Source organism: Vanessa cardui, chromosome 4 (assembly GCF_905220365.1).
Source record: "Vanessa cardui chromosome 4, ilVanCard2.1, whole genome shotgun sequence".
NCBI lineage: Eukaryota > Metazoa > Arthropoda > Insecta > Lepidoptera > Nymphalidae > Vanessa > Vanessa cardui.
The window spans coordinates 15,907,104-15,932,420 of NC_061126.1; the positions used below are offsets into that span (position 1 = coordinate 15,907,104).

At 46.1% G+C, this 25,317-nt stretch overlaps 3 protein-coding genes across 5 annotated transcripts in view; 2 read left to right on the forward strand and 1 right to left on the reverse strand.

Moving 5' to 3' along the window:
- LOC124544426 overlaps nt 1-7,721 on the forward strand; it is a 33,711-nt gene extending 25,990 nt beyond the window's left edge. Inside the window, exons 4-5 of the mRNA XM_047122962.1 lie at nt 6,772-6,918; nt 7,387-7,721. Of these exons, the coding sequence (XP_046978918.1) occupies nt 6,772-6,918; nt 7,387-7,592 (353 nt within the window). The 3' untranslated portion in view covers nt 7,593-7,721. The remainder of the gene's footprint in view (nt 1-6,771; nt 6,919-7,386) is intronic.
- LOC124544427 lies at nt 7,615-12,328 on the reverse strand. 2 transcript variants are annotated; one of them, XM_047122964.1, is made up of 3 exons: nt 11,973-12,328; nt 11,548-11,724; nt 7,615-8,783 (listed from the first exon to the last, which is right to left on the reverse strand). In XM_047122964.1, exons 2-3 carry the CDS (start codon nt 11,705-11,707, stop codon nt 8,584-8,586), a joined length of 360 nt encoding a protein of 119 aa, XP_046978920.1. In that variant the 5' UTR covers nt 11,708-11,724; nt 11,973-12,328; the 3' UTR covers nt 7,615-8,583. The 2 variants fall into 2 exon arrangements, with proteins under 2 accessions (XP_046978920.1, XP_046978919.1); XM_047122963.1 differs by having other exon boundaries at nt 12,014-12,325.
- Nucleotides 12,329-12,345: 17 nt separating this feature from the next.
- Nucleotides 12,346-24,020, forward strand: LOC124544423 (tyrosine-protein phosphatase 10D-like). 2 transcript variants are annotated; one of them, XM_047122958.1, is made up of 14 exons: nt 12,346-12,948; nt 14,226-14,487; nt 14,608-14,892; nt 16,684-17,262; nt 17,334-17,443; nt 17,596-17,904; nt 17,983-18,106; nt 18,176-18,348; nt 18,426-18,828; nt 18,902-18,981; nt 19,618-19,864; nt 19,950-20,924; nt 22,024-23,061; nt 23,297-24,020. In XM_047122958.1, exons 1-14 carry the CDS (start codon nt 12,790-12,792, stop codon nt 23,326-23,328), a joined length of 4,776 nt encoding a protein of 1,591 aa, XP_046978914.1. In that variant the 5' UTR covers nt 12,346-12,789; the 3' UTR covers nt 23,329-24,020. The 2 variants fall into 2 exon arrangements, with proteins under 2 accessions (XP_046978914.1, XP_046978913.1); XM_047122957.1 differs by having other exon boundaries at nt 17,596-18,106.
- Nucleotides 24,021-25,317: the final 1,297 nt, after the last annotated feature.

Here is a 25,317-nt window from a genome sequence, read left to right on the forward strand (position 1 = left end):
AGGAGGCCTTAGGCCAGCAGTGGGAAAATTTACAGGCTGTTACTTTACTTTTACTTTACTTTAATGCTTTATTATAAGGTCATTTGGATAATAAGTCGTTTGAAAAAATCATCATCATCCACTATTATATTCATTATTGTATGATCACTATTGAGTTCTTTATGTCGTTCAGTTACTATTTACCTACACTGTATACCTACTGATTATTAGTACTGAGCCCAGCGGCACAGACCCCACTCTCGCATAGTCTACTGGCATAATGTCAGATATTTTATTACTATTCTATCAGAGACAATGTAACTTAGTAGGACAAAGATACCAGTTAGTAATTACTAATTTATAATATTCCAAACAATTATATATTAAATTTAAACTATAATACTTAATATTATTTCGTTTCGGTTTGGAAGCTGAGTTAATGTACGTACAGTAATAAGGGTTACAACATCTCAATTTCCAAGGTTAGCGATGTGCTGCCAATGTAAGGAATGATTTATACTTCTTACTGCGTCAATATATGTGGGCAGTGGTGATCACTTAACATTAGGTCACCCACTTGAAGGTCCACCCATGTCACAAAAAAATAGATTTGAAAAAAAAAAACGTAGATAGCGGTGAAAATAATGTATGGAATTATGAATCTATCTATTCTTAGGGACCAGTAGTGGAATTTAAATAAAAAAAAACAAATCACAATCATTTATTTAAAAGAATTTTAACAAAAATAAAACAAAATGTAAAGAATTCTAACACGCTAACAATTGAACTAAGATTTTTAAAACACTAACAAATATTAACAAAATTAGGCGTATTTGACTTTCCAAACAGGCAGAATTTCCCCTTACACTTGTTGTCACCAGGCAAGAAAATCGGCCATATGAAGTGCGCAGCGACTTTTATAGACGTTTTCTTTGCCACCACTCGCCATCCCTACCACGATGACGTAGCCTTATTATTCTTCCAACACGGCCTCTCCTGACGGGAGGACGTCCTCGGACTCCTGTGCCTCTCGTTGCATTGTGTCAATCGAACAGGCGGGCACGTGTTCTGTAGGTGGCTCGTGAGGCACATCATTGCTCCTGGCAGCTTGCTCGGGCGTGGACTCCACAGGGTCATCGTCTGCACCTGAGAACATCATCAAAGTATATGTATCAGATCGGGGCATCGGTAATTAGCCTACATGATGTAATACTTCGACTTTTGATTAGATAAGGATCACACAAATGGCATAGTCATACCATCTGCACTCCACACAAATGGCATAAAGAGTATGCTATCTGCACTCAAGAACACGAAACGGTAGAGCCGCCTGTATTCGAAAACACAAAACGGCAGAGCCGTCTGCACTCAATCACAAACGGCAGAGCCGTCTGCACTCAATCACAAACGGCAGAGCCGTCTGCACTCAATCACAAACGGCAGAGCCGTCTGCACTCAATCACAAACGGCAGAGCCGTCTGCACTCAATCACAAACGGCAGAGCCGTCTGCACTCAATCACAAACGGCAGAGCCGTCTGCACTCAATCACAAACGGCAGAGCCGTCTGCACTCAATCACAAACGGCAGAGCCGTCTGCACTCAAAAACACAAACGGCAGAGCCGTCTGCACTCAAGACCCATATGGCATAGACAACGTTTGTATATCGTTAGCCAGACAGGTACATCACGGACTCACCCTCGAAGAAGGCAGCACATGTATCAGGAGTCCACTCTCCTCGCCACGGCACCATGAGTTCTGCCGCAGCCTGGGTCACCTTGCCGTATGAGCCTGCCAACAATTGCAGCTCGTAGCGACCATGAGGAAGCGCCTTGACCACACGATATGGCCCACGCATGCCCGAGTCAAGCTTTCCAGTTGCTTGTGCCTGTTTAATAACAAAAACGAATGAATTAATTTCAAATACTCGGGGTGGTCTACGGTTAGCATTTGCAGTTAAATCTTGCTGAAGTCGATTGGCTTCCAAGCGTTCAGACGTCCTTTGTCTACGCATCTCTCTCAGTGCTTGACGATTCTGATGAAAGTTCTCCAAGGCAACATCTCGAACTAGATGACGTATGAGAGGCGTGGCTGCTTCTATACCCACTAGCAAGTTTAATGGTGACAATTGGGTGGTTTTCTGCTTAGTTATATTTAAAACCAACTGCAGTCGCCACATAACATCTGACCACTCATTCTGCCCGTGATTGCATTCTATGCGAATCATGTTAAGCAAAGTCCTGCAATAACGTTCCACCTGCCCATTGGAATTATGCATCTCTGGAGTAATTAGATGCATGTCAACGCCTAATTCTGTTATGAACTTTGTGAACTCTTTGCTTAAAAACATGCGACCACGATCTGCTACAATTAATTTGGGAGTACCGAACAAAGAAATAACATTTTTGAAAAGCTTTTTCAATTCTACAGCATCTTGGCCAAACATGGGGTACAAAAGACAATATTTAGAGAAGGCGTCAATTACAATTAACACATATCTATATCCGTTAGACTGGGGTAAGGGTCCTAAGGCGTCTGCATGAATGACTTCAAAGGGCATACCTGGCTTTTCCCATGAATTTATAAGCTGATGCGGATTTCTAGGGATCTTTTTATGAGTTATGCAAATAAGACAATGACTAACGTATTTTTGAACAAATGCTTTAAGTGAAGGAAACCAAAAGTGTTTTCTAATTAGTTCTAATGTTTTATCAGCTCCCAGGTGATCGTGCTCGTCATGAAATATTCTAAGCAGACTGAGTCTATGACCTTTAGGTACAAAGCATAAAAGCCTGGGATCTTCTCCAACTGGGGTATACTTGTAATAGAGAATATCGTTCTTTTTAACATAGTGGCTAGAATCTAGGCCCCCCTCTGTTAATTTTTGGAGCAATTGTTGGGTCTCTTCGTCAGCAGCCTGTGCTACTTGAGCCCAGTTCTGTTGTTTGCGTGTTTCGCAAACATTAATCGGATTGCGACTCAAATAGTCAGCGTGCGACATAGAGGTACCCTTACGGTATTCTAGGGTAAAATTAAAGTCTTGCAAGTATATCCACCATCTGGCTACACGAGGCATTAAGTCTTTCTTGAGCTGTGTGGCTTTTAACGCGTTACAATCCGTAATAACAGTGAAATGAGTGCCTATCAGATAGTGTCTATAATGTTGCAAGGCTTTAACCACGGCCAAGGTCTCAAGCTCATAGGAATGGTACCTTGACTCGGCACCCTGTGTCCGCTTACTAAAATAACCTACTACCCGTTTGTATCCTTTTTCGTGAACCTGAATAATCACGGCACCATAACCAATAGAACTGGCATCCGTGTGGACTTCGGTAGGCAAAGCTGGGTCATAAATGGCTAAGACGGGTTCGCTCGTAAGTTGTGAGATTATGTCTTGTCGTGCTTGTTCTTGTTCACTTCCCCAAGCAAAAGGAACGCCCTTTTTGGTAAGTTTAGTAATGGGAGCCGTTTTAATAGCAAAACCGTGTATATAACGGCGGAAGTAGCTCGCAAGACCTAAAAACTGTCGCACTTGCTTGACAGTTTTTGGAATGGGGGCTTCGACTAAAGCTTGGATCTTCTGTTTGCTCGGCTGCACCTGACCCTGACTGATAGTCCGTCCCAAATATTCAATTTTAGTTGATAAAAAAGAACATTTCTTTAGGTTAATAGAAAAACCCGAATCGGTCAAGGTTTGGAGCACCTTGCGTAGAGTCAGTAAACCTTCATCAATCGTATGGCTCAAAATAAGTACATCGTCGATATACACCAGAACCTCACCAGATTCAAGGAAAGCATGAAGAGTTTTCGACATTATGCGCTGGTAAACAACAGGTGCGTTTGCTAAACCATAGGGCATTTTCAAATACTCATAATGGCCCTCTGGTGTAACAAATCCTGTAAGTGGTATCGAGGCATTGTCCATGGGGATCTGATGAAATCCCGTGGCCATATCGAGACTTGTGAAATACTTATGTTTGCCTAACCGATCAATATGATCGTCGATCAACGGTAGAGGAAAGCGATCCTTGACTGTAAGTTCATTAAGTTTACGATAATCTACGCACATGCGATCGGATCCGTCTTTCTTTTTTACTAATAGAATAGGACTCGCATATTCAGAATCAGACTCGCGAATGATATTTTTTTCAAGAAGATCTTTAATTATCGTGCGAACTTTTAAAATTTCGGGATAAGAAAGCCTATAAGGCCTATAATTAACTGGCGTAGAACTATTTAATTTAATCGACATGCTACCGGTGTTAACTGTCGATGTCGCTGTTCCAGAAATGAAAAACATCGAAAATTGTTCTATCAAGTCTAACAGTTTACCTAAACTCTGATCTGATAACGACGTCTTAATGGGAACCTGCGTAGGAGACGTGGTGCACATAATGTCATGTATGGTACGAGGCTCACAAGTAAGATATTGCTGGTCGCGGGTACGTACATAAGTAACACCTTCGCGGTTTAAGACGTCGGTACCCACAATAATAGGAGTGTTCATAAATTCAGGAGACACAACGTGCAAATCTACCTCTAAAGTAATCTCCTTAAACTCTATTGGCAAAGTAACAAAATAAGTAGACTCAATTTCTTTACCACCTATACCCCTTAAAATTCTAAAAGCTGGTTTTCGTGCACATTTAAAATGTTTTAGTAGCGACGAAGAAATCAAGGATATACTTGAACCACTGTCTATGAGAATATCAACAGGAATACTCTGTATGACCGCTACTACTATATCTTTGTTTTTATCATGCTTGTTTTCCTGACAAAAATTTATACTAACCGTATTACGAGTATCTGACTTAATTTTAGCAAAACAAGTTTCAATTTTATGACCGAGTTTCTTACAGAATGCACAGGGTTCAGATTTATTTAAATTTTGAATAGAGCTATCCTTACTGCTAACATCATTGGTGTTAGTTTTAGGTTTTTTAGGGCAGTGATACCGAGTGTGACCACGTTGGTTACATAAAAAACATTTACCTTCCTCAAATCTACGCTTCATATTGTTAAACTTTTGATTCGATTTGGACAAACGTTCAATACGCACGTTATCACCAGATTTCTTATAAAAAGTTGACGTATTCGATTTGACATAAATAGAAAAAAATTCTACAAGTTCGTTTGGCATCAATTTCGCGTTCGTAGCTGAAGCACGGATTTGTGGATCCATAATACCCCGTATTACTATAGCCGAGATAAGCTCTTCACTTAACCCCTTAACTATGCGTAACCTCAATAAGGACCGGCGAGCATAATCAGCATATGTTGGGTACTTATCAGAGTTAGTACTCATGACCTCGTATAAAATATTTGCAATATCCGGTTTTCTAGGGCACAATGGTTTGAATTCTTTCTTAAAATTACTCCAACTACGATCACATGTGACCCACTCATTAAGCCAAGTCCTAGCATCCCCTTTTAGACAGTTACCAATGCGAGAAAGACACTCGTTATCGTTCCAATAGTTTATAGCCTTGGCACGGTCAACTTCCTCACACCAGGTGTCTATATCGTGGATGCTAGGATCGAAATTGGATATGTAATAAGATTGGTTTGGTCTCACCGTTGTGTTGATTGAGCGTATCGCATCAATGATACGATCCGTCCCGCTGGCATCACAGTCCGCAACAGCACTCACGGGACGCCGCGGTGAAGTCGGCATAACAGACCCTCGACCTTCCGCCACCGACCTCCGCCCCTCTGTTGTGGTAGCAGTCTCAGGTCGCCTCGACGGCGTCAGTGCAGGCGCACCGGAGCCCAGTTCATGAGACTGCGGCGGCAAGGAGTGATGTTGTCCTTCTAATGCTGTTAAACGATTTAAAATTTTATTCATCACGTTATTAGAGGTCTCAAGTTGTTTTGATATGAGTCTAGAACGAGATTTTCGGTGCCTTGAACCAGAATCACTGTCACTAGTATGTGTAGCTCTGCGCCTAGGATGCGAGTCACGGTTTTTTGTGCGACTTCTACTTCTACGATTACGGTTAGGCATTTTCTTTAAAGGTAATGAAGTTAATTATGAAAAACAAATAAGCACACAAAACATAAAAATAAGAGAAAGTAGAAAAATCACAATATGCGGGTAGTTCAGTAAACATAAACAGCAAAATGGCTCACAATTTTCGCAAATGTATTTGCAATCGTAGTTCGCAATTATAATCAGAATCACTATGTATGTAGGTAGTAAGCTAATAAAAATTGGAACGTACTCACCGGAGTTTTAACGTCGTATATCTTACCACGCAATCTCTCAAACTGTACATTGCCAACGTAATACATGGGTACGTAAGTTAAATCGACTTTTAAACGTAACTTAGAAAGTCAAACATGGCTTATTTCAGGAATGCAAAGCGAATTAGGCCACGTGAATTTATCATCCCACATCTGATCTTAGGGACCAGTAGTGGAATTTAAATAAAAAAAAACAAATCACAATCATTTATTTAAAAGAATTTTAACAAAAATAAAACAAAATGTAAAGAATTCTAACACGCTAACAATTGAACTAAGATTTTTAAAACACTAACAAATATTAACAAAATTAGGCGTATTTGACTTTCCAAACAGGCAGAATTTCCCCTTACACTTGTTGTCACCAGGCAAGAAAATCGGCCATATGAAGTGCGCAGCGACTTTTATAGACGTTTTCTTTGCCACCACTCGCCATCCCTACCACGATGACGTAGCCTTATTATTCTTCCAACACTATATATAATCTATGATCTACAAAAAGAGCCCCGCGTCGTCATACGATCGCCTGTAACCGCTGCAACGCCGCCAGGTGTGCCGATCCGAGTGCTGCCGCCCTCGCCCTACAGGGTGGACTCGCCCGACCCGGAGTCGCTGTGGCCGCTGGGCCTGTTCCTGCCGCCGCTCGCCGCGAGGGGCCCGGCCGCCCTCCGACGAGCGGACTCGGGCGGCCACGCCGGTCAGTCTATTGCCACCACACACGGGTTGTATTTAAAACTCTACCAAAAGTCAAATACTTGATAATCTGTCATGATTATGCTCATATGTCAACAGCCGATGAACACTAAGGTACTCTCACAAAGTAATTATTAACACTATCTTTTACTGCTCTTCACAGTGCCCATTCTACATACTAAGTAAAATTCCAATACTTAATACATGAGAGAGATCGCGATTGCTATTACGAACAGGCAATTTCGTGGCATTTCAGGGAATGCCTTCAAAACTTATTCAAACAAAAGGTTACTGAAAGGCGTGTAATATATTAGAGAAAATTGTACTGACAGATTATTTAGTTTTTACGAGACATTATTTAGCAATAAACACATCAACAACCGGAACAGCACGCATCAGCTGCTTCGGTGAAGGTCCGTCATTTCGTTGAGATACAGATCGCATGTCGTGTAATATGACGCCTCGTCCCCAGATGAGAGCTCGGGCGACCCGTACCTGCTGCAGGGCTCCGAGGCCGTGGCCGCGGTCGCGAGGGCGACTCGCCACGGCCTCCTGTACTTCCACGACGTCCCGCACATCGAGTCGCTGCTCGCGAACCAGGAACTGAGAATTCAAAACAACCTCAAGCCGCACCGGATCGCCAGCATACGGCAGAGCTGGCCGTACAACCGACCCTAGCGTACAAATGAAACAAAACTACCTTGTTTGACGTATATTTGTAAACGTGGATACATGTAAAATACTCATTCTTATATCTAATACCTATCCGACTGCATTTACAAAAATATATAAAAATACCTCGTCTTATGTTATTTTACTTTTATTCCATTTGAGCATTTCCTTGACATTACAGATCGAAAAGTGATCCGATCGGATCATTAGGTACGAATCAACTTAACAATGTTACATCTATGAGTAGTGTCTAAAACTAACTTAAGTACAATTGTACGATATGTTTAATTATGCTTGAATCACATTCATAGGACGGAATGAATACAACGAGAATTATACTGGAGCCGATACATAGTCACTGCACTCGTATATACAACTAGTCTAAGCATTGTATTTTTTAAAACGTTTACAGTGTAAGGTAACAATCTCGACTTCGATTTATTGCTCGCATGAGCACGCGTGAGCGCTGACAATAAACACACTGCAAGCATTTCAAGAATATAGAAATACTTTTATATCACAAGAATTTATACACAGATTAGAGTTATAAAGAACTTACAATTACATCATATATATTAAATATACTTCTATTTTACAGTATGAAAAGATACTATGTTTATATAATTTGAAGTACAATATGTTTCAATTTCATTAATAAAAGATAAATATTCCACACCCAACTAATCGAAGGTAGTTCCGCGAGTACAGATTCCGATTTCCGAGACCCGAATCCTCAAGTAAGAGTCATCATATTCATCAAAGTGCCGAGGCTTCTCAGACAGTGACAACGAGATCTAACGACACAATGAGAGCGAGGGACAACGAACATGATTGTGAACTCAACTCAGATATGGTTTTGTTAAGACTTCTCGAAAAAAACCACACATCTGACGAGTCTTTAATAAGTAGGTAAGTCTCTTTAACCGGAACTACCCTGGATTCTGAAGTCACGAGAATGTCCTAATATCATAGCATGAAATTGAATTCTGATTTTTATTTAAGATAAAAACTTGACAATGACTAAAATAGTGTACAGGAAAAGTGGTGGTGTCGATATTTGAAACGCCGCATTGCAGAGATCACCGTTACAAAAACACATATAGACTTTTCTATGATTCCACATCGTGTAGGCACATCTCTCTTCGTCATCACTGGGGGATCTCTGGAGGCACATTCGCTGAGTCGCCGCACCGTAATCTGCAGATATAAACAAATTTAAATAATTAAATCACTGGAATAAATAATTTAATGCTTTTACTACTCAGGTCATAATTTCCATTGTGAACAGTTACGTGGATAATATGGTAATGAAATTCGAAAAACACCTTGAATCTACATCTAAGAAAACATGTCAGGTCCCTAAGTTACAGCCGATTATTTATATATCTAGACAGAACAGTAAAGTAAAGAGCCAACGTAATTATAGTACGACACAACTTAAATGTTGTAATTATTAAATGTAAAAATGTAGCATCGGCAATTCAATAAAACCGATTACTGCCGATTTATACAACCAATAGTAATAGCTCCCTATCGCGCCATTCGACGCTATTCGTCGCTATAGATTCTCGAGTCAGTTCAACCGTTCAACCCGAGAAAGCAAGTGCATGTAAATCAACGTGTTTAATTGACGAATATATTAGGGCATATGATATTACAAGTATAAAAAGTAAATATTGATAATTAGATATAGCGTACTTAATTCGGATGTGATTGGTTTTACGAATTTTGCCGATGATGATCTTGGCGTGACAGCTGCGCTTGACACTCGCCAAACGTCATACTTTTTTCACTAGTGTGCATTAACTGAGTGCCCAACGATTGGCCACATTTTTTTTGACAGTCTATAATTGACTTTGTAACCGATTTATTTGTATTTTTTATACATTCGTAAACTTTTTATTTAGTGTATCATTAAAACTCGTTATTATTTACATGCGCAAATCATTTACAAGATTTAATAGCTATCTAAGGTTAAAAACTAAATGAAATCGTATTTTCTTAAAACAAATTATTTCAAAGCATTACCTACAATCAAAATGGCGACGTATATGAATTGATTTTCTGTATACGTATGTATCGTATGCGGGTCATATAACGGAAAAAATCGAAAATGAAATGAAAAAAATCTATTGTGTTATTTCAGACGACAAATTATACGCTAGATCTTCGGGAAGCACTGAAAATCGACGCATTATATTATCGTGGAGAGACGACAGGACTATTTGATATTACTGAGAAAACTCGAATCGCTATGTACGATTAATCGTTTAATTCGTCAGCCATAAGAAAAACGTCAGTCGCGTAACGTGTTACGTGACATATGACAATAGTTGACAGTTTTGACGCTAACGCTATTGTTCAAGTTATATAGGACTAATACTGAAGAAAAGAGATTAAATAACTACCTAGTGGAATAATCCCTACGAAATAGTGTCCTGCTACATAATACCTTTCTGCTATTGCTAAAATTTATTTTTAAGACAAAAGATACAAGACAAATCAAATGTTACTCATATGCTGTCAAAAACTAGAAAAGGATTTTTGCTAAACACTTGTGTTGAGGGTGTCACGAGAAGATTAACGAGGGAGGGTTTATTCCGTGGAGGAGAAAGTGTCATATGAACACTAAAAACGGAAAACACAATAGTATGCAATCAATAAAAAGCCGGCAAATACTATCATCGTCGGTACAAGGGCTTTGAACGAATCTGGGCACAAATCAAAGCACTGGTCACTAGAAGCAGCACAACTCCTCCACGGAGAAAATGCTAGATCTATTACAAAATGCGTATGCTAATATGTGTCGCCTGAAAACAGGACGAAAGAACGAAAACTATATTGTCTCTAATTAGGATTTATATATTTTGTTTACTCAAGAATAAATTCTGGACAATTTTAATGAGGAATCAAGCACTGAATCCAGGAAATATAGAGAAGAATTAAGTGATCCATTGCAATAAAATAGTGTTAAAGTACTACAGTTGTTTTATATCTACACTAATATTATAAAGAGGAAAACTTTGTTTGTTTGGTTGTAATGAATAGGCTCAAAAACTACTGGACCGATTTTAAAAATTCTTTCACCATTCGAAAGCTAAATGAATCCCACATAACATAGGCTAAATTTTATTTTGAAAAAAAATAGGGTTTCGTAAGATATTTTGGGTTTTTCGGACAAAAAAGGAAAAAAATCTACCAAAAAAGTAGATTTTTTGCGTATGATACCTAAACTATAAAAGATAGAACTATAAAATGTTCTAACTCCGGTCCTTAGAGGACATAATGGCCTCCGACCCTAAGAACCTCATCAGATTCGCTGATATTGGTCTGGCTGAGGTGTTGTGATCACGAATTTGAGGTTTATCACAATTGATCCAAGCGGCGGTTGCAGTAATTCTTCAAATGTGACCGTGCCTCAGCAGTAGGGATATTAGAAGACTGATTATGAACCGTTATCTACGCGGGCGAAGCCGCGGGTGACTGCTAGTACATTATATACTTAAATGATTATATCATTCATAATAGTTACATACTCATGTAAATAAAATAAAATATTGAGCTGACAGATATAATGATGGCTATAGAGCAAGTTGCTTCTCTGCTCTACAGAAAAAATAAAAGCCATGAAGTATTAATCTGTCTGTACTCGCTTATTTATAATTATGGAATTTATTGAATGCACTTATATCAAAAGTTTGCTTAAAGTAATATAAATATTAATGGAGGAATTTGGCAATAAATTTTTTTAAATTTTGTGTAAAACATAAATTTACTTATTACATATTTTGTTATATTCACATTTCATATATTTTTTTAGTAACAACCTGAATTAACAAAATCTTTGTAAAATAAGGCAGGAAAAGATATTCCATTCTTAATCAGAAATTCATTACCATAATATTTGCTATTCATTATTTTGTTCACCACACATTTCATTATATCATTTTACTGAACTCACCATCAGTTCGAAAGGCTCCAGTAGTCCCTTCTATCATTTTCCCACACCACCCTGAAGGGCATGCAACTACATGAATGCCTGCCTCCACCTCTGGCTCCGTGGCATTAAATGGAAAAGGATCTCCACAGGTTCCTAGCTCGCCCCTTGACCTACATTTCATACAACGTTTATGTAAACCTGAAATGATATTATATTTAATTATCAAGTTTAGTATAAATTAGTAAATTATAAGATATATATCAATTAATTTCTAAGGACTTTATATTTTTTAAACTATGATTGATCATTTTATTTATAGATAACAATCTATGGTAATTCCGCATATATACGATTCACTTATAATTACTTTGAGCATTCATTTAAAGGTAACGTGAGTTAAGCGAATAGGAAGTTTCATTTTCAAGCCATTTAAACTCTCACTTTACCTTGAAAACGTATCCGTGTCAAAGAACTAGTAATAACTTACAATTAATATCCTTAATCAATAGAACTCCTACTAACGAACAAAAGAATAAGGTTTTGTAATTCATTTTTACACTTTATACACTTTCCATAAAAGTTTTTAACATTTAACTAACTTTAAAAACTTTTGATTTATATGCATTGTAAATGTCATAACGAGAACGACTGTTCTGATTCGCAAATCGCAATTCACACTTCACTACTCTTTGTCGTGCTGTCCTGTCACTGTCACCAGCCTCCGTTAGCTTTCACCGTCAACCGTCAACGTCATCGGTCAGTTATAATCTACAGGATAAATAAATGAAATAAACAAACTAAGGTTCTCTACACCTACAGTCTACAGTGTACAGCAAACAGTATAATAGTGACACAACTCATATACGATATACAAACAATAACTTCACTTTCTTCGTACCTTGTGCGTCATATTATTATTTTAACGGATCTTATATACCTAATCATAAACTTTAACTGTAATCTTATATTTCATACTAGCTAAAGTGTTATTCTATACCATAATAATAAAAAAATGTTATGAACGTATAGCTATGAGATTTAAGTTTTGCTTGCCTTGAAATAAAATATCATGAGAGTTGGCAAATGGCAATCATAAATATTCTTAGTCTTTGGTACTATTTTGAAATGTCAATTTGTTAGCCTGGCATATGAGTTATGACAATATTTTGTTATTTTTTTATAAAGGTTTTTGTTAGAAAAGTGTTTTACAAATATGATTTAAAACGTTGATATGTCGATTCTACACGACGCAGTAAACAAATCATGCTTCCACGGGACGAAAATAGTGATTGCTTGGAGGAGAAAGTGTCATATGAAATCAGAGAGTCGCCTTCAATGATGTGGAAGAGGTCGATTGTGCAAGCGAAGGCTGGACATACGAGCGCCCCAGCTACCCTGACATTTGCGCTCTTCGCAGTTATTGTGAGCCATGTCACTATTTGCTTTTTACGTTACAGTTCCACCTTCATCTTAAACTTGCTATTGTTTAGGAACCTGTTTACACACGTAGTTATAACTTTCGTTTAATATAATTAAACGCATTCATTCACTAACAACAAGTACAATAAACCTTTTAATTTTACTAACATAACTCTAGTGTAAGACCTTTCTATAGCCCAATCATAGAAAAATTAAATAAAAAAAAAATAAACTAGTAACTAATCTTAGTAAAGTTGTCCAATGTTTTCCTGCTTCATTATTAATCATTTCAAATGCGATAGATACGTCTATTAAAATATACTAAATGTGTAGTGCATGGTATAGTGATGTTTGCTTTTCTTTAGATGCAAACATAGCTATATTGGGCCTATATATGAATTTCCCTTTCATGGACTATTGATTGTAACAAAATCTTATCAGGAAATGATAAAAATTATAAAATATTTAATTACACAATGTTTATTAAATTACCATTCCATGCTTTAATAAAATACTGTTACTTAAAAAAAAGCTAGTGCCTGATTACACAGCTTAATATAATTAATTTATCAAAGAAATAATTTGAATGTTTTAACAATTCATTATAAGTTTCTTAATATGATGAGTATAATTTTAAATCTACCAATGAACATGAAAAGCATTTTGAATCATATACTGAGAGCAACATGCATCTTTATGAAGCTCATTTTAGACTAAATAAAAACAGAAAGCAAGCCATATTTGATGTTAACTTTATAGAACCTGTGTCTCTACTTTAGATAACTAGCTTACTAATTTAGAATAAAAATTAGTATGTCACAATGTTGTTATAATGATTTGTATAAATATAAGTATAGTCATCTAGAATATTTTGGGTCTATCTAATTGCACCGGTACACCGTAACAAATAATCATTCTTCAGTACAAATTAATCAGTCCAATATCAAACGGCAGGATAACAAGTATTCACCAGGTGCCGTTGATATTTACTAAAAAGATGTTAATTGAATATCCAAGGAAAGTTGGTTTGCTTAAATCTTGTTATCAACATTTTCTGTATGTTGCAAACAATTTTTATTTATATAATAAACATGCGGGTACTTATGTTACTGCTATGTGACAAGTTTTCTGGAAACATGTATAGTCTTCTTCTCCCTAGTCGTTTCCTCATTACTGAGGGTTGTGACCACTATGCGCGATATGTATCGTCTAGGATAGATAAAATGACTAATTCCGAATGATTGAAGTGAATATGTATGATCGTGTGTATCGGCGCTCAGGCGCTCTGGGGCGCGCGCGGCGGCGACGCGGCCGACCTCGTGATCGAGATCCCGGGCTGGGGCGCGGCGGGCGCGGAGGGCGCGCACTACCGGCTGGACTACCGGCCGCCGCAGGGCTCGCCCGCGCCCAACTACACCGTGCCCGCGCGCGCCTCCACCATCAACTTCCAGGGCCTGCCCGGCACCAAGTACCACTTCATGCTGTACTACTCCAACGCGACCTTCGCGGACCTGCTCACATGGAACCAGACCATCATTACCGGTTCTCACTCTCCTCTTGCTCTAGCTTTCCCCTCGATCCGTCCGCATGCACGGCGAGGGATCGAATTGCTACCGATTAAAATGAGCATTTGAAGTAAAAGACGTTTTGCGGGCGTTGCAGCGCCGGAGCCGCCCACCAACCTGACGGTGACGCTGGGCCGCAACAAGCAGGCCGCCATCTCGTGGGCGCCGCCCGCGCACGGCGACTACTCGGGCTTCCGCTTCAAGGTGCTGCCGCTGTCGGAGCGCGCGGAGGGCGGCGCGCGCAACATCACGGTGGAGGGCGCCGGCAACTGGTCGCACGTGCTGCGCGACCTCTCGCCCGGCGCCACGTACCAGCTGCACGCCTTCACGCTGCTGCACGACAAGGAGAGCGCAGCCTACACATCCTTCAACTTCACCACCAGTGAGTCCTCGGGCGAGCCTTCGAGGTCGCTCCGATTTCACTCTCGGGAAGGCCGAGGCGCGTCGGACATGTCGATGAAGCTTCCTCGATTGCGACGGAGTGTTTGAGCGTGTGGCAATTCGTGCGCGTCACACTGGAGAATCTGATCGGTCACTGACACGAGCACTGAAACTAACAAATATTTTGATCACTAATATTGCTCGTTTAGTTTTCCCGAACCATAAAGAACACATGCCGGCGCAGCGTCGCCGGTACATACAGTATTAACATACATATATAACGTGTAAGATGTAATCATGTTACGGATACTAATATGGGCGCCCTTCCCGGCCAGCAGCGGAGCCCCGCCGCAGCCCCGGGTCCGTAGCGCCGGGCGCGGAACTTCGCCAGCGCTGGTACAAACTAACCGTTCCCGCCGCACGTAGCGTAGCTTGGCCGGGTCCGGCGGGCGCGCGTCCCGGACCGGTGTCCGTTTAGTTTGCGGCACGACATTATTTTTGCTACTTTCGTTTGTTGCATGATGTTTGTCGCTCCCGTACTGTTTGCGTTGGTTGTATCGTGTTCGAGTCTTGCACGCTCCGCACCCGCCTGCCGCTTGCGCCCGTCTGCATCAGTTCCACGACTCATTTATTAGATATATTACGCTCTCAATTGTTATTTGAAGATTTGATGATGAAGATGATATGTACATTGATAAATTACAAATGGTTGCCTCGCTCAGTCGCGGCCCAATAATGTTAAATAACATAAACTAAACTATTTCCAGTGGGTCGATGAATCAACTTTTCCTTTATTTTATTGTTGAAAATCGAGCATTAGTAGCAGCTGAAAATGAGATAGTATTACGCGAGGACTATAGGTTGCCATTTTGACTTGACTATCATGTGCAGACCATCGTTTTTACTATCATAGAGTAAATTGGTTGATATCGTAGGAAAAAAATAACCATTAATCCAGGCTTTTCTATGTTTTGTCTCTCAGTTTTTCTTATATACATTTTTTTTATTTTTATTCATTTATATACGCTTTTTTATAACAATATTTAAAATTATTTTTGACAAAGTTTAACTTGGTGGGCTTTGTGCAAGCAGTAAAACATTATATTTCTAGTGTTCTGGATTGAAGGGTGAGTGAGTCAGTGTAACTCCAGCCACAAGGTTGTCATCGTCATCATCAAATAACAGTTTTTTTTTCTTTTTCAATTTTACACCAGAAGTAGAAAACCAATTATATTTTTATTGGAAATCGTCGAAGTATTCATATGTTCTCAGCACATTAAATTCAATAGCGACGTCGTGTAGCTGCATAATCATAATTTTTATTGCATATCATTAATGAGCGGCACAAATGGAGGCGCTCGCGTCACGCGGCGCGCTGTTGTCGAAGTGTCCATTGTTTCGTTTTTATTATTTTGCTGTTCTCTTCCAATACCGGCTTATGTTGTTGTGATGTCCTCGTAGCGCCTTAGTGTGTGTTATGTACAACTAGTAATGTTATCGATGTTACAAGTTTGACCTTGTTAATTACAACGTAATCTGAATTAATGTACAAGTACTCTGCGTCCTCGTATCTCGGGGACGGATGCAGAACAAATACAAACCGGACCCCTTTACTGTTGGCTGTGTTTGTATTTTAAGCGACAACACTTTATAAATATAATTACAAAAAAATATGAGTATATTATAATAGACAACGCACTCAAGTCCCGTAGTGCATAAAATACTACATTTTTATATTTTTGCACTCATCGTGCAGAGCAAGTAGAGCTGAAAATAAAGCGTAACGTTTCAGAGCCGAACACCCCGGGCAAGTTCATAGTGTGGTTCCGCAACGAGACGACGCTGCTGGTGCTGTGGCAGCCGCCCTACCCGCCCGGCGCCTACACGCACTACAAGGTGTCCATCGAGCCGCGCGACGCGCGCGAGTCCGAGCTGTACGTGGAGAAGGAGGGCGAGCCGCCGGGCCCCGCGCAGGCCGCCTTCAAGGGGCTGGTGCCCGGCCGCGCCTACGACATCTCCGTGCAGACCGTGTCCGACGACCAGCTGTCGGCGCCCACCACGGCGCAGTACCGCACCGTGCCGCTGCGCCCGCGCAACGTCAGCGTGCCGGCGCGCGCGCTGGCCGAGAGCGCCTTCCGCGTCACGTGGCTGCCGCCCGCCGAGCCCAGCGAGTTCGAGAAGTACCAGGTGTCCGTGGCCGCGGCCGGCGCCGGCGCCGCGGGCCGCCGCCTGCCGCCGCAGCTGCGCGCGCGCGACGAGCCGCCCGCCGCCGCCTTCGACGGCCTGGAGCCCGGCGCGCACTACACCGTCACCGTCAAGACCATGTCCGGCAAGGTCACGTCGTGGCCCGCCACGGCCGACCTCACGCTCAGTGAGTGCGCCCGCCCCGCCCCGCGCCCCGCCCCGCCCGCGCGCCCGCCCTCACGCGCCCTCTCGTTGCAGAGCCGCTGCCCGTGCGCGACCTGCAGGGCCGCTCCGTGGACACGGAGGACGGCGGCGGCGTGTTCCTCTGGTGGAAGCCGGCCGACGGTAGCACCCAGGACGAGTACAAGGTGATACTGACGCGCCAGACGACTAAAGTGGTTTTTAAAGAATATGGTGCTTCTGATATTGTCTTTAAAAGCTAACTATGTCGATGTAAGCAGTGCGTTAAAGTATTATTTAGATTTTGACCGTGACCGACTGACCGGCGTCTCTGTCGCAGGTGTCGTACCACGAGACGGGCCCCTCGCGAGACGACAGCAACACGCTGACCACCACGAACACCAACGTGACGCTGGAGGCGCTGCTGCCGGGCCGGAACTACACCGTCACCGTGGCGGCCGTGTCGCGCGGCGTGGAGTCCAACGAGAGCGTGTTCCAGGCCGCCACCAGGCCCCTGGCGCCCGCCCTGCGCTCCGCCGCCGCGGAGCAGCGCGCCCTGCTGCTCGCCTGGAGCTCCGACGTCAACTCGCGCCAGGACCGCTACGAGCTGCGCTACCGCCGCCGCGACGCCGACGCGCCCTACGCCACGGTACGCCCCGCCCGGCCCCCGCCCGCCGCCGCCACCGGCCCGCGGACCGCCCCCTCTGACCGCCGCCTCTGCCCGCAGCTCGTGACCGCCGACACTAACGCGACGCTCGAGGACCTCTACCCGGGCGCCGTCTACGAGATCCAGCTGGTCGCCATCAGCCACGGCCTGCGCAGCGAGCGCCACACCGTACTGAAGCCAGTCCGTGAGTAGCGCCGCCCGCCCCGGCCCCCGCCCCGCCCCCCGCCCGCTCGCTCACGGCCCGTCCGCGCAGGTCCGCTGCCGGCCGAGTGGCTGTCCGTGGAGCGCGCCACGTCCAACTCCGTGGCCGTGCACTGGCGCGGGCCGCGCGCCGGCCTCGTGGGCGCCTTCGTGCTGCGCTACCGCACGGCCGCCGCCGCCTGGCGCCGCCTCGACCCGCTGCCGCCCACCGCCGACGTGGCCGAGGTGCGCCGCTGTCGCCGACCCCGCCGCCCTCGCGCCGGCCTCGCGCCGCCGCCCGCTAACGGCCGTCCCGTCCGCAGATCGCCAACATGACGCACGGCGAGCGCTACGAGATCCAGCTGGACACGGCCAGCGAGGACGCCGCCGGCGAGAGCGTGGACAGCGGGCAGCCGCTGAGCGCCGAGCACACCGTGCGGCCCAACCCGGTGTCCAACGTGGCGCAGCTGGCCGACACGCGCAACGTGACGCTGGAGTGGCCGCGGCCGGCGGGGCGCGTGGAGTGGTACGAGGTGCGCTGGCGGGGCGAGGGCGCGGCGGGCGCGGCGGGCGCGGCGGGCGCGCGCAACGTGAGCGCGGAGGGCGGGGCGCGCTCCGTGCGCGCGCTGCTGGGCGAGCTGGCGCCGGGCCGCGGCTACTCCGTGTCCATCGCGGCGCACTCGCACGACCTGGCCAGCGACATCTTCACCATGCACACGCGCACACGTGCGTATCGCCGCTTGCGTTCGCTCGCCTGCGGGTTGTCTCGATTCTAAGCGCCGCCGTTTCTGTCGAGCAGGGCCCCTGATCCAGTCCGAAATGACGATCGTGAACGAGTCCGGTGACGGGGACGACAACGACACGCTGCCGGCTATTCTGGTACGTCACGATGCGAACCCCCTCAGCTCCCCCATTTTCCTACTCGCTATCCCCACTAGAACTGTCTCCGATCCTCGGATCTAAATCTACCGGAATGTAATCGCGATCGAGGGTAGATTCAGATTTTTTTCTTAGAATCGACATTGCCTAAACTATATTATATATATACAAATATAGATGGAACTTCATGAGTTGCAACGATCGATACTTAGTACACGCCATTTCTATTACGACTCGATTTGTTCTAGGAAAAACCGGGTTTCAGTGACGAGCAGTCAAATGACAAATTATATCGTAAAATAAAATAAAAATATATAAATAGCCTTTATTCTACCACAAAACATGCTCACAATATTCATATTATATTAAATTATATATTATTTCCATTTTAATAATTATCCATTTCATTATATAATTTCATTAATTTAACTGCATATATAAATATATTATTCTTAAAAAATGCATCTAATCTTTTGTGGAAGTCGCCTCTTTGGCTTAGGCATCCCCCACCTTCCTCCAGTTGTCTCTATCTCGAGCTTTCCTTCTCCAGTCTGGTCCACCCCTTTCCCTGAATATGTCTTCAGTCTTCAGTCATATACGTGTCATAACTCATAGTCGTGTCCCCCCCTCGCACAGGTCCTCTACACGCCCACGCCATCCTCCGCCAGCATGTTCGACGCCTACCGCTTCCGCCTCGAGGGGGGCAACGCGCCCGCGCGCTGGCAGGAGCGCCCCGCCACGCCGCCGGACGCCGCCGACGACGCCGCCGGCCAGCAGCAGGTGGCCTTCCGCTCGCTCACGCCGGGCCGCCTCTACAACCTCACCATGTGGACCGTCTCGCACAACGTCACGTCGCACCCCGTGCAGCGCCAGGCGCGCCTCTGTGAGTACCCGCCGCGCCCCGCGCCGCCCCGCGCCGCCCCCCGCCGCCCCCGGCCGCACTAACGCCCCGCCCCGCCCGCCCGCAGACCCGCGCCCCATCACGGAGCTCAACGCCACCGCGGTGGGCGCGCGCGAGATCTCGCTGGCCTGGGCGCGGCCCGCCGGCGACTTCACGGACTTCGAGGTGCAGTACCTGGTGGACGAGGACCGCCTCGAGACGCGCACCACGGACCGGCTGGCGCTCACGCTGACCGAGCTGCGGCCCTACACGCTGTACGTGTTCACGGTCGTGGTGCAGGCGGGCACGCCGGCCACCATCCTCACGCGCTCGCGGGCGCGCTCCGGCAGCTTCCGCACGCTGGAGGCGCCGCCCGCCGCGCCGACGCGCTTCCAGCTCATCGACGCCACGCCCACCGAGCTGGCCTTCGAGTGGGCGCTGCCGGCGCGCGACGCGCACGGCGTGCTGACGCGCTTCCGCATCTACGTGGCGCCGGCGGGCGCGAGTGGAGCGGCGCGCTGGGTGGACTTCGGGCCCGAGGCGCGCGCGGGCCGCGTGGGCGGGCTGGCGGCGGGCGGCGACTACGAGCTGTGGCTGCGCGCCGCCAACGGCGCGGGCGAGGGCGCGGCGGCGCGCGTGCGCCAGCGCATGGCCATCGCGGCGCCGCCGCGGCCCACGGCGCTGCCGGCCGAGGTGCGGCGCTCGTCCACCACGGTGGCCGTGTCGTTCGGCGCCGACTACTTCTCGCCCGCCAACGGCAACGTGACGGCCTACACGCTGGTGCTGGCCGAGGAGCCGCGCGCGGACACGCCGGCGCGCCTGCCGTCGTGGCGCGACGTGCACCGCCTGCCCGTGTGGCCGCCCTACCAGGTCACGGAGCCCTACTACCCGTTCCACTCGTCGGCCGTGGAGGAGTTCACGATCGGCTCGGAGCGCTGCGAGGGCGGCGGCCGCTCCTACTGCAACGGGCCGCTGAAGCCCGGCTCGCGCTACTACGTCAAGCTGCGCGCCTTCACGGCGCCCGACAAGTTCACGGACACGGCCTACACCGTCGTGTACACTGGTGAGGCGCCTTGCTGTGCGGTGTTCTATCAAATTGTCGATGTCATTTATGTAATGTAGAGCTAAAAACTGAATTTTGCCAGACTTCAAAACAAGAGTAACTGAAATTATTATTTCACTTATGACAGAATATCTGTATTTGTTGTATATAAAAAAAGCATGCTTTAATGTTTTCGATGTCCAAAATTCATTTCGCTAAGATTGAGTTCCGAATTTATGTCGGGTCCGCCCGAGAATCGCCTCGGCCGCGCCACAAAAACTTATTTTTAAAAACGAATGTTACATGGATGCCCTAATAAATTCGAATAATACACCAGTTTCTTAACCACCACCATCAGTACTCCAACGAAGTATATTTTGAATTTGAGCAAAATTGCATTTGCATTCTTCTGCAGGGCATTGTTTAATTGCTATCTTTTAACAAACACTTTAAAGTGCCATTATGTTTCCGCGTTTCAAATCCGTTTATTGAAGATATAAAACGTCACTTGATATAAAACACGAGCAATATCTGCCTTATCTTAAAATCACACGCCACACACAGCGAGTGTCGCGGCGCTTTAATTAGTCGATCGTTCGCCTCGATAAGCGATCGGTATCGGCTCCAGTCGCGAGTGCTGATAGCCGCTATCGAGCGCGTCGCCAGTCGCGTGTTCGCCGCCGAGCGATTCGTCGGATCGTCTATTTCGAGCCGGCCGTCACCTCTCGGTTACTATCCGACGATGTCCTCGTAACGTCTACGATTGTTTTAAACGATGGCAAACGACACAGTGAAGCTTAGGCGTGAGGGTATCTATTAGTTTGCTCGTTACTTACGTGTACCTGACCTGACCCGATATTTCATCGTCTATGTTACGATATCATTGAGACACCATTGAGCAAAGTTTCTATTAGATTTGTACTCGTCTGCTTAATGGAAACGTACTAACTATAATTTAAAAAATATATTTATGAATCAAACAGCCAGGTAGCCGTTATTCCTCGGACGTCTACTATTCGAGTTCTGTGAACGAACGCTCGGCAAAGAATCGATTAAATTCGCTTAAAAATATAAAGAGCACGAGTAGAACAGATCTGACCCCGTGTCCCCGTGCGCGCAGAGGCCGACAACACGGGCTGGATCGCGGGCGGCGCGGTGTGCGGCGCGCTGGCGGCGGCGCTGCTGGCGGGCGCGCTGCTGCTGCGCCGGCGCCGCGCGCGCGCCGCGCCCGCCGCGCCGGCGCCGCAGCCCGCCGCGCGCCCCGTGCGCGTGGCCGACTTCGCGGACCACTACCGCCTCATGTCGGCCGACTCCGACTTCCGCTTCAGCGAGGAGTTCGAGGAGCTGAAGCACGTGGGCCGCGAGCAGCCGTGCACGGCGGCCGACCTGCCCTGCAACCGCCCCAAGAACCGCTTCACCAACATCCTGCCCTACGACCACTCGCGCTACAAGCTGCAGCCGGTGGACGACGAGGAGGGCTCCGACTACATCAACGCCAACTACGTGCCCGGGCACAACTCCCCGCGCGAGTTCATCGTGACGCAGGGCCCGCTGCACTGCACGCGCGACGACTTCTGGCGCATGTGCTGGGAGTCGGGCTCGCGCGCCATCGTGATGTTGACGCGCTGCGTGGAGAAGGGCCGCGAGAAGTGCGACCGCTACTGGCCCTACGACACGCGGCCCGTGTACTACGGCGACATCGCCGTGACGGCGCTCAACGAGAGCCGCTACCCCGACTGGACCGTGACGGAGCTGGCCGTGTGCCGCGGCGCCGAGCAGCGCGTGCTGCGCCACTTCCACTTCACCACGTGGCCCGACTTCGGCGTGCCCGACCCGCCCACGGCGCTGGCCCGCTTCGTGCGCGCCTTCCGCGAGCGCTGCCCGCCCGACACGCGGCCCGTCATCGTGCACTGCAGCGCCGGCGTGGGCCGCTCGGGCACCTTCATCACGCTGGACCGCGCGCTGCAGCAGCTCGACGCGCACGCCGAGTGCCTCGACATCTTCGGCATGGTGCACGCCATGCGGCGCGAGCGCGTCTGGATGGTGCAGACGGAGCAGCAGTACATCTGCATCCACCAGTGCGTCGTGGCGGCGCTGGAGGGCGCCGACCTGGCGCCGCCGCCGCCCAACAACCACCACCACAACGCCGCCTTCGAAGGTAGGTGACGCCGCCGCCGCCCCCGCCCGCCGGCCGCCGCGCCCCACTAATGTGCCGTCTGTCGCGACAGGGGGCCGCTAGCGACGCCGCCGCCTGTCGGGGCGCGAAGCGAAACTGTGAGCTCGCATGCCGTCTCGTTTGCTCTTAGTCGTGTCTCTGCACTAACCCACTAACCGCGCCCCCGCGCCCGCTCGCCCGCCCCCGCGCGCGCCCATACAGCTGCCGTGTGTTTCAGACGACGAGGGCATCGCCGAGTCGGGCATGTGACGTCGGCGCTAGTCTGCGCCGTCCCGCGCGGCCGGCCGCGTCCCGCCGCGCCCCGCCGCGTCCCGCCGCCGTCCCGCCGCCGTCCCGCACAAGAATTGCATTTCGTAACGGATCGTGGTTCTTATTTGTACTTAAAGCTGTCGTCGGGCAGCTGTGAGTTTATCTGTACTATAGTGTTAAGTTTTTTAATAATATACCTTTTGTAAAAATGTACATTGAGAAAGCGGACCAATCGTGTATATAGATTGAGTTAGATGTAGTTTTGTATAGATGAGGCATTACGGCGCGCGCCGAGCGGGTCCCGGCTGTAGGGTCTCGCGATGCTCTACGCAGCTGCTTGGAAAACTTCCATTGTCAGTTATTCAGTCCCCTGTTATCAGACGCTTGTCAATTTTCGCTTAGAATCGGGCCCGTAAAAAAATGGTTATTACCTTTTTTCCACTTTGGGAGGAATGATTGATTCATTTTAAATAAGTGATGGAGAAAGGATCGTGCTGGACGCCCGCCGTAATGCCTACTTTTTATCAACCATATATTTATGGCACTATATACTTATTTTTATGAAGATATGATTTTAAGCAATGACTACTTGAATCTCAAATTGTACTTAATTAAATATGAGATTGTAGGCTCACGCCTGAAGGGTATCCCATTTTAGTAAACGCTGGAAGACAGTGAAAACGTCCAAAAAATAAAACATATTACGTATTTACTACTCAGACCAATAGAAAACGGGACACGCGACTGCGGAAGCGTTCAAAGGCAAGCGTTACGTTTAGAAATCATCTCATTTTAGCTTACGCTTTCATTCATTCATCAAATGCGTTGATTCTCGGTCTCGGTATTTCATAACAGTATTATGCGGAACAATAAAATCGTCTCACAACTACAGAAGTTCTATTTCCAATCCAGCTTCCTATCTCGAGTACCTTTTTCTGTAGGTCTGGAACTCGACACACGTTTTTACTTTCGAATTGTACTTAAACGGACTTAAACTGCATCGAGGGTCATGTAACAGTGGTGTTGTCACGATGCGCTGATTTTAGCTTGATTTGCACAGTGTTACTGGGTATATGTATAAATTGCAGCTTTTGATTACCATACTATAAGAAATACGGTTGCATACAATGATATTCTAATAAACAGATATGTTATACCCATACTAAACCATGGCCGTAGGCAGGCGGGGGTTTTGGGGGTTCAAACCCCCCCCGAAATTTTTTCCTAAACGCTATCGTATTATCAAAAAAATATTTTGCGCTAATTAAACAAACAAAACTTAAGTATTTATAGTTTTCTTCAGAAAATTAAGCCGTTTGTTCTAGATACGACAATAAATCTAAACAAAATGAATCATTTTACGCAAAGGCAATAATAATCAAACCGTTATTCACATTTTATTAAGATACTAATTTTTGATGTCATAATGTCATGTTAGAAATTTTAGTTACTAAAGAGGATAAACCTTTTACAGAGTGCCATTACATTTTGAAATGTGTATGACAGATTGCAAAATTTCTGATACATTCTATATATGTATATTTCATTGAGAATTTACATACTATATAATTAAAAAAACGGATAGTCGGCGCTCTTTACCGAATAGTCGCCGACTACGAAAGCAGCCCAACTCCTGGTAGACTACTTTGGTGCATCCTATCCCTAAAACGAGCTCAGGCCCGTCCCATTATAGGCCAATACCCATCACCCCCTTGTTTCGTTTCCATCGGGGTCGTTCAGCTGGTGATCTTCTAGATTACCTTAATCATAGATGGGCAGAAGCAGTTGAGAGCAAGGAAGAGGCATTGGCGGTCAGTCTGGACCTAGCGAAGGCCTTCGATAGCGTATGGCACTAAGCGCTTAATCAGCCACTGTGTATGGCATTTGTGGACTACGAGAAAGCCTTCGATTCCATCGAAACCTGGGCTGTTCTGGAATCTCTGCAGCGATGTCATATCGACTGGCGATATATCGACGTGTTGAGATTTC